The sequence below is a fragment of the Amaranthus tricolor genome, chromosome 10, assembly GCF_026212465.1.
Source record: "Amaranthus tricolor cultivar Red isolate AtriRed21 chromosome 10, ASM2621246v1, whole genome shotgun sequence".
Taxonomy (NCBI): Eukaryota; Viridiplantae; Streptophyta; class Magnoliopsida; order Caryophyllales; family Amaranthaceae; genus Amaranthus; species Amaranthus tricolor.
Genome location: NC_080056.1, coordinates 8318179 through 8331738, shown reverse-complemented (window position 1 = coordinate 8331738; position 13560 = coordinate 8318179). Strand labels below are relative to the sequence as shown.

The 13560-nt window shown below is 34.2% G+C and overlaps 1 protein-coding gene across 1 annotated transcript; it reads right to left on the bottom strand.

Moving 5' to 3' along the window:
• Positions 1 to 3495: 3495 nt before the first annotated feature.
• LOC130825227 (transmembrane emp24 domain-containing protein p24beta3-like) lies at positions 3496 to 13471 on the bottom strand. The gene is made up of 4 exons (XM_057690346.1): positions 13057 to 13471; positions 10946 to 11132; positions 10740 to 10847; positions 3496 to 3929 (listed from the first exon to the last, which is right to left on the bottom strand). The coding sequence occupies exons 1-4, from the start codon at positions 13279 to 13281 to the stop codon at positions 3796 to 3798; spliced, it is 654 nt and encodes a 217-aa protein (XP_057546329.1). The 5' UTR covers positions 13282 to 13471; the 3' UTR covers positions 3496 to 3795.
• Between the last annotated feature and the right edge of the window lie 89 nt (positions 13472 to 13560).

The window sequence follows — 13560 nt, the reverse complement described above, 5'->3', positions numbered from 1 at the left end:
CCGATAAGAATAATTTCACCTTTATCATATATTTAGTGGCACAACACCCGTTTACATGTTTACTTTTTATAACAAGTTAAAATTACTCCTATTTGACATTTTTAGGTGTTTCATTTGTTGTTTTATAAAAAAAAATTTTATTTATATCAGAAATTTTAGACAAAAATATCTTTATTCATATTCACTTTAATATTTTTATAATGCTTATGGATCTCATATATCTTCCGCTAACTTCATTTTAACATTTTTATATTCCCTATGATCTTCACATGTTTCTCACTAACATTATAAAAATATTTATTAGTTGTAATTCCCATATTTTTTTTCCACTAACTTTCTTTTAATATTTTTTATTACTTATGATCCCTACTTTTCTTACATCAAAATTACAATTCAATTAAATAATACATTCACTATTGAAACTATTCTATTTTTCTTAATTCTCATGAGCATTTCTTATGGAAACTTCATTAGGAAATTGGAGGAAATATTAAAAAAGTAAAAAATATTTAATTAAAGGCAAAATGTTAAAAAACTACCTAACATAAACCCCATTTTTTAAATAACTACCTTAAATAAAAATTTTTGCAAAAAACTACCTTACATAATACAATTTTTTGCAAAAGACTACCTTGTAACGGATTTTGGCGTTTGACCGGTAGATTTAACCGTTGACCAGCACGTGCCAGGCACGTGGTTCCTTTATTAACCTAAATCTTCTTCATTTCAATTCACAGCCTTCGAAATCGTTTTCAATCCTTCTTCTTTGCAGCCATTCTTCCATTGTTGTAGCTTCTTCCATTTCTCATTCGAAATTTCTAAGCAAATCCGGTATGTACTACTAATTAATTATGGTTTTTGTACTTCTTTGTTGTATTTTAGGTATAATTTAAAATTTTTTTTTATTTTTCAGATTTGTAAATTGATATCTTTTAATTTATATCTTTTAATTTGTAAATTGATTGTTGTTGTATCTGAATACTGTATTAGGGTTCTTAAAATTAGCTAAATCAATCCGTAAAAATTAGCTAAGATGAAGAAATTGACAATCCGTAAAAAAGCCAGTGATTCGAAAAAGAAGCAGTCTGAGTTGTCAAGTGAGGTGGGTAATGTAAGGGTAGATGAGGTATTGATTGAAAGTTCTGAGTTGGTTTTAGCAAATGTAGATGGTAATGCTGATGAGGTTGAGGATAGTAGTGATGATGATTATACATGTGTTAATGAAGATGAATATGAGGATGATTCTGATTTGTTTGCGGAAAATGTAGTTTATGGTATTGATGATGTGTTTATAGATGATGAGGAAATTAGGTTGATAGTAGATAAGGAGGTTGATGAACAAAACAACAGAGAAATATACTTTGATGACGATGAACCGCAGTCTGATGATTATGATTTGAGTGCATTGAATGATGATGAGGAGGGTATATGCAGCTATCCTACATTCAACCCTGAGGTTGATTTCAAGGGTAAGATTAATTTGTCTTTAGGCCTTAAGTTTCCTTCGACATATGTGTTTAGAAAAGCACTAAGGTACCATGCTATTGAATGTGGTTACAATTATTATTACCTGCATAATGGTACAAATAGGATCAGTGTGTATTGCTACAACAGATGCGATTGCCTGAAATCGAAAGCTAGAATTGTGAACTGTGTTTGTGGGAAGGAGAAGAAGTGTTATTTTAAGGCCTAACAAGAGGAAGAGAAAGAAGGAAGTTGGTGAAGGTAAAGGAGGTAAGAAGGCTGTATGTGCTGTTAAAGAATTCAAGCAACGGAGATGTGGTAATTGCGGTGACCTAGGTCACTACAAAAAGGGCTGCAAGAATCCACCTAAACCACCACCAACAAAGACCCATTCAAAAGGTGGAAGGCCTAAAATGGAATCTTCTTCTACTCAAAAATCTACAACGAATGATGTGCCTAGCTCTAGTGGTCAACAACAAACGCAAAATGCTGCATCTACTTCATGTCTAATGGATCAAAATAGTCAAATATAGACTTGTACTATGTTGAATTAAGTTGTTGTACCCTGTAATGTTGAATTTAGTTAATTGTATTTTAGCAAATGAATGTTGAACTAAGAATGTAATGTTATTGTACTATGTGTTTGAATACTTAAGTTGATTCATTCAGAATGTACTAGTGTAGCAAATGAACTCAGAATGTACTATCTTGAACTAGATGTAATCAAATCATTAATTGAATCAGTTGTACTATGTGTTTGAATCAATACCTACTGAAGTTGAATATGTGCAGCAATGTGTTTGAATCAGTAATTGAACTGATCATGTGGAGCAAAAGTGAGCCTTGACTAATCAGTAATTGAACTAAAATCAGCAATTGTGTTGTGAAGCAATGTGTTTGAATCAATACCTGCAAAGACAATACCAAACGCAGCACCAAACACAGCAAACATAGGTCCTAAACTTACACAGCACCACATCATACACAACATCATACACACCAAACACATCATACACAGCAACCACAAAACAATACCTGCAAAGAAAATTAAATGGAAAAACTAAAAAGTTAATTCATTCATTCATCATCATCAAGTTACAATATCCAAATCAATGTTACAATTACGCTTAACTAGGTCCTAAACTTCAATTAGTACCCTTGATTTTTACAAGAAACACCAACAGAAAACAAAACAAAAACCCTAATACAAAGCTTTTAATCTGATTTCCATGCTCCCTCTCATTCATCCATTTCTTCTTAATCATTTTAATTTCTGAAAATGCTTGTTCCTTTTCATGTTCCAAGCAAGAAATCCTTGATGTCAAAATCTTGATTTCGGTTGCCAATTATCGCTTTTCCTCCACAAGCTTGTTAGTGAGTTTTCTTTGCCAAACAGTCATTTCAAGTTCATCAACCCATTTAAACTTTTTGCAACCCCTCGATTTTGTATCAGGATCATAAAAAACGCAAGTATTAAACCTTCTTCCAAGATTTTCCTTGGTCCATGAAACCCTCCTTGCAAAGGGAACTCCACACCCACATTTTTCAATTAAAGAATTTTCGCTTGAAGAACAAGAAGACATAACTGATTAATTGGAAGAAAACGATGATCTTTGAATGAATTAGGGATTCGAATGCAAGGTGAATGAAAGAAAGCTGTGAATTGAAATGAAGAAGATTTAGGGTTTATCGTTGCAAAGAAGACGGAATGAAAACGATTTCGAAAGCTGTGAATTGAAATGAAAAAGATTTAGGTTAATAAAGGAACCACGTGCCTGGCACGTGATGGTCAACGGTTAAATCTACCGGTCAAACGCCAAAATCCGTTACAAGGTAGTCTTTTGCAAAAAATTGTATTATGTAAGGTAGTTTTTTGCAAAACTTTTTATTTAAGGTAGTTATTTGCAAAATGGGGTTTATGTTAGGTAGTTTTTTAACATTTTGCCTTAATTAAAAAATACCCCATCCACCACCCTAGTCCATGTAGAAACATCGATTCAATGTAATGTTCTCAACCAAGTAGAGTACATGTTATGTAAAGTGAAGTCACTTCTACAATTCTAATAGACAACGTTTCCTTTGATTCAAAGAAACGAATTAATCCAGTCTCAAACTCTCAATCATTCTAATCAATGAAAGTTTATGGAACGTAAATAACCTTCTTACATGCACATATTGAGAACGTAAAACATCTATAAAACAAACCTAATTGTCTACTCCGTTTTCGTATCTAAATCTACAGAATGACAATAAATTAACCGCCTCAATCTTTTGGGATTAAGGCTAAGGCATTGTTGTTGAATAACAACAAATAAAGAAATAGAGAACTACTCAAACACGGTTGTAACCGACAGACTTGCTGAACAACTGGCGTATATATATCACTTGAAGCCCACTAGCTACAATCAGCATCAAGTATTCAGCCAATGTATAGAAGATCACACGCTTTCTAGTACTCTCGTTTGCTGCAGCAAACAAACAAGTAAAAGGTTAATCAAGTTAGGTTTTTGACGACACATGAAAATGTACTACAAGAATCCACATCCAACAACGAAGATCCACATTTTAACAAGCTCAAACGGATAACATCGGATTCAAAATACGATCTGTGATTTATCCACAAGTTTGACACGCTGATAGATCTAGTCAGAAAAATGTTACAAGTTAGTCAACTCTTGATACAACCAGGAAATCAACCATTAGACAAGCACAAAAATAACCAATTTTTCCAAAGTTCTAGCTCCATCTCCATGTGAATAGAATGTTCTTAAATGCAACTTGTATTTACTGACTCCAGATACCATAGCGTAAATTAACGTGTCAACACATAGCATCGACTGCTAAAAGTATCATGATAGTCATATCCGTTAAAGACATTCAAATTATCATGTACTCTAGAAAGCCTCAGTTACTAATTCCAAAAGTACAAAGAAAGCCCTATTAATTTCCTTCTTTTTTTTTGTTGAGCATAAAAGGATAATGGACATATGAAGGATTGAACTAAGGGCCGTCTACAACATTTGAGAGGCCCTGAGCGAAAGAAGAAATATGAGCCTTTTCACTATTCCATGATTTTAACCAACAAATATATTGCCAATTAAAAGGAAAGTAAACATTCCATTGTATTTTCATCCAACGTAAATAGAGAGTCTCTTTTAGAACTGGTCACAATAAATCACTTTAAACTTCTCAACATACACATTTAAAAATGTCTCAAAATTTTATTTTTCAAGAATTTTGAATTTTAAGCCGCTCAAAATCACACAAATCTTCAATATTTTCAATTGATTAAAAAATTCAGCATTCACAACAAATAATAAAACGAACCATGAGAGCAAAACTAAATGAAGGGCACAATAAAGAAAAGAAGCATAGGATTGTAATGGCAAATATTATTACCTCTTTAAACTTTCCGATGCTTGATAATTATCTAAACAACCGTTTATTGCACTAAGAAAAACCACATCAAGGTTTTCAATGCTAATATGCTAATGCTTCAAATACTTCACAACTTTCTTTTTTCTAAGCACTTCGGTTTTGTTATTTTGGAGTTTGATTGCTTTGTTTTTGGATATAATCAGTGAGCAATGTGGTGTTTATACTCTCATGTTCTTATCCATTACCCAGCTTCAAATTCCTCCCAACAAACTTTAAATATACCAAATTTGAAAAGCTTCATAATAAATCATCAAAACAAAAGACCAGACTAAGCAGAGAGAATATAAAGATATGGAGCATCGAAAATTGATTATGGAAAAGGAAAATACAAAAGCATGGGAAGGTTTCTTTTTAGAATTTGAAAAGTTTGAAGACTTGGCCCTTGGGATTTGGTAATTAGGAAAAACGAGATCGAAAAAAGGAAGAAGCAAAGTTAAAATAGTTAAAATTATAACTCGCATGAACTGAAGCTGTTAATTTTTAAAAAAATAAAAAAAATTGTGGGCCCCTCTAAATATGAGGCCCACACAGCTTATGGTGCTCGTGCTATTCAGTTGGGCCTGATTGAACTTAACTCGGAAGGATCCAAGCGGCAAGCTGACCTACCCAAAGGTTCACCTATCAATAGACTAAATAATAAATATGTAGAGGAGGATTGATAAACATTTTTCATTGTCCCAAATCCCAATGCCTTTAAGTGGCTCTCAACTAACCTTTCACCAAGGTTTGGGGAGGAGAGGGACGTACATAGCCTCGTAATTGATGCAATTAGAAAAAAAATGTATACTCCCGTGATGGGTACTTTGTTACAAAGAAAAACAAGGATGAGAGATGAAACGAGCAAAAATACTCATCCAATCAACCAAGCTAATCACCACCCTCTTCCCAGCCATTCCCTTTTTCTACCACCACCATCCTTATTGTCCTTCCTTCCCACACCATAATGACCATGCCACCAAGAAACCACCAATACTAGACCATGTTCCATGTGCTAGCCTCAATTGCCAGCAACATTCTCATTGAGGGGTGAAGGACATATGAAACTATCATGGCAGGCTATGGCAAAGAGTAAAAATGGCATAAAGAGATGAAGAATAAAACCTCCTCACTCCTCAACATCCCCTCTTGTGGCTACTACAATAAGTTCTCAAATTTCCTTATTTTTAGGTGTTCCTATGATAATGTTGACACTATATGTATTGGTGGCTGAAATTATGTTTTTGACAAACCTTCAATTCCAACCACCTAGGGCTCAAAATTAGTTAATGTTTGTTGTGAACAACAATGTTGTAAAAAAAGGTAAGGATGAGGATGACGCTTTTTGTGATGCAAGGGTACATATCAGGGGAGGGCGTGATAATAAAAAATAAAAATAAATATAAAAAAAGTGGACTTCAAGAGGAATAAGAGAGTGATGAGAGATAGTGGGGGAAGTTGAGGGAGGGGGACTTTTATCATTCTTGATGGTGCCAAAGAGTTATTATGGATCATAATGGACTACAATATTAAGTCTTTCTATATCATTCGCGTTTCTTAGTTGATGTTTGCAATGAAAGGTCAATGGAATACCACTTGTTGTTATTATAACAGTAGGGTTAACCGCAAACCCCACCTAGGCAGAGCCACTAGAATGAATGGCGTGTTGGAGTAGGATACGAATATTTGATTGTCATAAGTTACGGTAACTTGACCTGGTGATGCATGTGCAAAACGCTATAAGATGAACAAATGGAGGTTCTTTCAGATATTACAGCACTTAACAATTTATTAGAGATTAAGCTTATTGAGGGGTCAAGGGCAAAATATCCCTTAAAAGGAATGGAAGAGCATGCCCAAAACACCACTATAGTTTGGACACCTTTATTGCTCTCAATAAGTCCTTGTTAGATCAAAATAAACTTACATAAAAGGCCTACAAGTGATGAGTTAGGATTGAAAAAAGGTTGTGACATAGCATCCACCAAGTAAACAAGAGAAGAGAAAAAATTTACTTCATTCAAACTTGGTTCATCAATGAAAAAAGTTACTTTATACATGCATGGGGAGGTTACAAATAATTAAAAGAAGCAATTTACCTAGAGCTAGCAAGAAAAAAAAAGTCTAATAACTCATTGCTCTTGGATGCACGTACTTTAAAGTATCTTTGTATTCAATCTATCAAAGAGGGAAAAAGCTTAGGGGTTACATTAAACTAGTACTTGTACTCCATCTCCTATATAAGGTCGAATGAATGAAATGAAAGTATGTGTGATTTTATATCAAAAGCTTTGTGTTTTTTGACAGAACAACCCCTAATTGACTATGTGATAGTTAAGTGTTAAGATTATTCCCGAAACCTATAAGATTGTGTGCACCTTTCATGGAAGATATTTTCAATGTAGCGAAACAATCAAATCTTTCACCAAAATAAAGACCTCATTCTTAACTCAAAACTACTTTGTAGGGTCCAAATTTGTCCATTTGGTATGAAAGATTTAGAGTGGTTAGGTGAGAAAAATTGCGACAAGAATTAGTTTTTGTTCTCTTCGCAAAATCAACTTTTAAAAGTCACCTTTAGCAGATCATGATTCTCGTTCAAAGTTCAAAAAAGGAATTGTTTTTTTGGAATTTGGGGTTTCATATGCTCATATCAAGCAAAAATATTCAGAATTTTTTGAATTCGTGCACCTAACATCAAACTAGGGCTGGCAAAAGCTGACCCGACCTGCCAACCTGATCTGAAACCGACCCGAAATTAGCGGGTTTGGGTTTAGATTTTTGACCCAATTAATTAAATGGGTCAACCCGACCTGATCTGTTTATTAAATGGGTTAGGTTCAGGTTGAATTTTTAAACCCGAAAAAAACCTGTTTAACCCATTTATTAAATGGGTCATTCAGGTTAGGTCGACCCATATTTAACCCATTTATTTACCCATTGAAAATTTAAAAAAAAGTCATAAAGAAATAATGAATAAAGAGTGCAGCGCCATTGTGATTTACCATTTACTGGTATATGAGTCATATACTCATTTGACCCGTGGAAAACCCTAAATTCCTCTCCTTCCCTCTTCCTCAATTCCTCTTCTCTGTGGTGCCATTTAACCCATATTTGCGGCGCCTTCTTCCTCAATTCCTCTCCACTTTCCAGTCTCCTGCTTCTCTGTTCGACTTCGGAGTGCGCCTTCTCCTTCCCTCTTCTCTATGGCGGCACCAAGGTAAGAATTATTTCTTTGTTTTCCCATTTTTCTGATTTCTTTTTTGATCGATTTTTTCTGATTTGGATTGTGTTCGATTTTTTTTGATTTTTCAGTTCAATCTAACTGATCTTCAATTTAATCTACCTGATCTTTCAGCACTTTGCCGGGTATTCAATCAGCTTCTCTTTCTCTTTTTTTTTTTTTTTTTTTTTGTGTGATTCATATGTTCTTTGATTTTTTTCTTGTTCTTATTTTCATGTTTTTTATTTTCTGATTTCTGTGTTCGATTCTTAACTCCATCAATGGCTGAAAGTTTTTACAGTGTTTTACAATGTTCAGAATTTCAACTCGATTTTTTCTTGTTTCTATTTTAACTCCATTAATGGCTGAATATAATATATGGGTCAAATGAGTCAAATGACCTGAAATATAGACCTGGAAAAAAAGCAGGTTAAATGGGTCATTAGCAGGTTGACCCGACCTGCTACAGATCAGGTCGGGGTTTCAATTTTTGACCAATTTAATTAAATGGGTCAGGTTCAGGTCAAGGGTATATTGACCCATTTATATATGACCCGAACCTGAAAATGACCCAACCCGACCTGTTTGACACCCCTACATCAAACTGTTGGAAGGTGAAGATCAAGATTGAAGTGAAGATTACACCTTCAACTGGGAAGTTATTAAGGAGTTATGTCGTTTCAAGTTGGGTATGTTATTTTGCAGTTTATATAGTTGTAATACCTTAGGAGTCTCAGGGCATATTTCTGCCTTGTTAATATGCTTTTATTCGGTCGTTCTCAAAACAAATACTACTAGTTGTCATCAAAGTCATAGTGAAGATAATTGGTGTGGAGTAGATTACTCATATGATGAAAAACCATAATCAAACCTCGAAGGGGATAACCTTGGGAATGAAAAATACAAGAAAAACAATTACCATAGGTCGGACATGATAACATGGCGTTGGAACTTGGTAGTTAATAAGAGGTTATACTTCATAGTAAAAAAAATAGATGAAGAAGAACACCCTCCTAGCCATGTAGTTGATAATGATAGGGATTTGAGACTTGAGTTATAGAAATTTCATGGAAATTTTGACAGAGGTTTGTAGATTGGCTTAGACAAATTGAAATTATTTTCAATTATTAGGGGGATAATGATAAGAAAAGATTCAAGCTAACTAGTGCCAAATTTACCAAACTTACTTCGATATGGTAAGAAAACATGAGAAACCAAAGAAAGAGAAGGTAAGGGAAATATTAATCCGAGGGGAGCTGATTTAGAAAATGAGGGATATATCAGAGCATTATAACAAAATTACTCATCTTAAAGATTGCTAGGTTTATTTTTTCTTGTTTTTCGAAAAGCACTAGCAAGAGGAGGAGGATATTGTACAGCTTTGAAAGTAATGTGGTAGTTAGCTTCTACTTTCGAAGCACTGAACAAAGAAGAGAAGCCGAAAATTTGAGCCACTTTAGAAAGCAATTATAAGTACAGTGACTCGAGTGGGAGTTCACATCAAAAAAAAACGACACCTAATTCTAGGCAAGAAAAGGAAAGAGACAAAGTAATCATAACTTCAAATTATTTCCTTTAGATGCCACAAAAGGACGCATATTGCGAGTGAATATGCAATAAAAACATCCTTACCATAAAAAAATGTGAAAAATTTTGATGAAGAGATAAAAAATGAATTTATTCCACAATAAGAGTAAAAAGAAGAGTATGAATATGAATATCATGTCAAAGATTAACCAAATATGTTGTGCACACATTCAAAAACCCTTATTTTGTGAGATTAAGACTGAAATTTAGTTGTGAACTAGATGCATCAATGCAATTGTTGATAGAGGTATCAAAGTTGATATGATCTCAAAGTGAGTCGTTTAAAAAATGAAGCTACCCACAAAACCTCGTCAAGAGCCTTACAAGGTGAATTAGGTGAGTAATAGTTCAGGATCGGAAGAGGGAAGCCTTTGTGACCTTTTCTATTGATGGCTTCAAAGATGAAAATGGTGCGATAATATTTATGATATTAAATTCATAAATCATATAGCAACAATAATGCCAAATTCTTAATCCCAAAAGATTGAGGTTGACTACATGAAGCGCTAGATCAGTTCCAATAATCGCCATATGAATTCTCATTTTCCATTATTTGATTTTCTATCATTTCAACCTCGAAAAAATATAAATCCTTCGTATTTTTTCTACTCCGTCATCTCCGGTCTTCATCACCCTCTTTTCAATCCCCCAAATTCTGACTTTTTATCTACTTCATTTGTTCCCGAATACCCCATTGTGGCACATGCCTAAGTATCTTTGACGGTTCTCTTTTATCTTCCTCAATAAATAAATCATAAAGACTAACTATATAATTATTCCTTAATAATACTTTTGAATAAGCAAATAAAAGTGATACTCATTATGATATTAAATACAATTCATGAGAGGTATTGCCCTCTCATTCTTAGGTGAAAGATTATTTCAAGCATAATATAACATAGCCCCACCTTCAAATTACTCCTCAAATGAAAAAAAATCACATTTTCTAGCATTAACCGACAAAGTCGATAGAAAGAAGCCCATTTGACAAGTGAAAAGGGGACAAACAAAAAATTGGCTATAGCTTTAGAAGAGAACTAAAGGTACTTACTATGACGATGACGTGCATCACGCGCTTTTAAATACTTCTGCTCTGATGTAACAGACTCTAATGCTTCTCTAAGCTCTGCAATTTTGACATTAATTGGGTCCAAATGCTCTGCATAGCAATGCATACAACAGGGTGAATTGACAAATGTTGAGTTACTGCAACATATTCTGTAGGCAAAAGTCTACTTGAAGAAAATATGCACAAACCATCTTTGGCAAGATTATGCTCGCTCGGAATGTGACCAACATGAATGTAGAAAGAGACAGACTCTGGTGCTGAATATGGGTTGTGGAAGCAGAATTTATACATCCCACTTCTGGGGGCTTTAAATTCAAACTTGTCACCAGATGTTCCTTTTTGAGTGTGGACAACATTACCTGCTGGAGAAGTCACCTGCAATTAGACAACGATCAGCATCCATGGACACTCAAGGAAGATAGGACAGCTTTTGGTACTGAAATAGGCATAAGGCTATATTTTAGGATATGCTCCTGAAATGGAATTACACATATTAGGCAGAACACAATCATCACAAGAAACTGAAAGCACCATCTAAGTTTGGTAGGTTAAAACAAATTCCACATACTTCTACTAATCTTTACACATATAGTGAAATTCATTTATTTTACTAATAATCCATCTAAAGAACTGACGTGAAAGCAAGAATAAGAATGCTTTAACAATCATGGGTTCACTAATAAGCTCCTATACTGTTCTGAATCATTACGTAAGAGTATCCGAAATTATTTCTTGACTGAAGAATGTTTTTGCGTTGTAAATATATTGAGTCAGTGTGGGAAAGCTACTGAACTGTACACCCAATACACTTAACCATCCTCTGACCAGTAAAGTGTTCAATGCTCCCCACACTGTGAATTGTGACAACACTGTAAAGAGTTGCTGACTATCCTAAAGCAGCATTTGAACAGATTTGGAAATATTTTGAAACTTGGTGGGACAACCGGCCTGGGAACATAATTTTATGGCTCCTAGGGATCTAATCAAGTTATTGTCTTGTTTTATGCGTTCACTACAATGGCCTTGTAGATATTGTATATGCATTGTGCTTAGAGGATCTAAACATTTTAAACAACCGCCATTACAACCTTTTTCTATGGTAATTTCAAGAGTAGCAAGCACAATGGCCTTGATGAAATATCATACTTGTAGATATTGTGAGTGTGTTCACTAAAATCGATGGGATGTCATTAAAAGAGCATCTTGTAGTTATTGCATAAGCATTGTGCTCAGAGCATCTAAACATTTTCAACAATCGCCATTACAACGTTTTTCTCTGGTAATTTCAAGAGTAACAAGCACAATGGCCTTGATGAAATATCATACTTAGTCACCTCAAGGCATCCAACTTTAGTTTCTTTTATCTTCAAGAAGAAATATCAATCCTCCTCAAAATAATTCTAACAAATGCTACCGATAATTTACTCTAAGAACTATCAGAATTTTCGAGAAAACACATACAACCATGAAGTTGTATCGCAGCTAAGACCCATTACTGACCATGCCAAAAAAGTTCACTTCAGTTACAAGTTTACAACAGAAAAATAATGTAGGATAACTTCTCAATTTCAATAATGTTAGACATAGTCAGATCAATGGAAAAATTGAATAGCTTGTGCACTGCATATTTAAGCTTATTTAAGCCTGTGTAAACGTGACATCCTTGCCCTATTTATATAAAAACTCGATGAAGAACTACACAATGACTACTAATAAAGCCTTGTAAACAACATCAATAGACCTAAACTACATCCTCCTTTCTAAAGGTCAAGGGTCAATCAGAAACAACTTGGAAATTGAGATAATGAGATGTTTGTTGAATACGACCAAAGGGTAGAAATTGTCGAAAGATAACCATTAACGGCTCGATTTAGTTAATGGTATTAAATTATGGAAATGATGATGAAATTTTAATGTAATTTTGCTAGGAAAACTAATTGACATAGTTTATGATCTCTTGTTCTACCATAATCATTTTTTCTTCCGAAAATTCATTGCCGTTCATTGTCATTCGAAAAGAAGGTAAGGAAAATAAAAAAAAATAACCACATGATTGAAAATGAAAGCTTCCTTGACATGGAATAACATAACACATTTTATGAAAATTTAGACTAAAATTCATCCTCAATAGTCAATACCACCATTTCATAGCATCATACCAATACCCAAACGTTCCACTAGAGTAAGTACGAATAGCTAGAGATCCTCGAAATTCCAATCAAAATCCAAAATGATCCAAAGGTCTAAATAATTCGTATATATGCCATTCAGAAAAAGGGGGGAAATAGAAAGAACATACCGTAAAATCAATGCCAGGATGATCGGAACTCCAGAAGATTTCATGATCAACAACAACAAAGTTACCAGAAATAGTATCACCTTCGTAAAGAACATACTCATACACACACTCCATATCATTTACAGTGATGGAAAGAGCCGATAGATTGGAAACGTAACAGCTCAATAAGAGTCCAAATACCATATAGATCTGTATCAATCTTTTCCGTTCTCTTTTTTCCTCCATTTTTGCAAACGATTTCTTCCAAATGTTTGACTTTCAGGCGAACAAGAGAGGGCGTCAATGGAGTCTGGAGAAGGCGAGTTGGAGGAATTGCTGTGGTCGCTGGCTACGTCGTGGTTTGTTTTCTGGAAAATTTAAATCATTAGATTGATGTGGCGATCATTCGTTGGGCTCAACACGTATAGCCTTATAAGCGACATCAAATGAAATTGCTTAAAAAAAAAATTATAAAAAAAAAAAAAGGAAAAGAAAAGAAACGGGTGTTTGGCAGATTTCAAATGA

What these genes read in the sequence shown, in the direction of transcription:
- LOC130825227 (XM_057690346.1), bottom strand. Translation starts at nt 13,281, where the DNA reads ATGGAGGAAAAAAGAGAACGGAAAAGATTGATACAGATCTATATGGTA. An exon ending in ATCCTGGCATTGATTTTACG is followed by an intron (nt 11,133 to 13,056) that starts GTATGTTCTTTC and finishes GTCTAATTGCAG; the next exon opens with GTGACTTCTCCAGCAGGTAA. An exon ending in GCATAATCTTGCCAAAGATG is followed by an intron (nt 10,848 to 10,945) that starts GTTTGTGCATAT and finishes ATTGCTATGCAG; the next exon opens with AGCATTTGGACCCAATTAAT.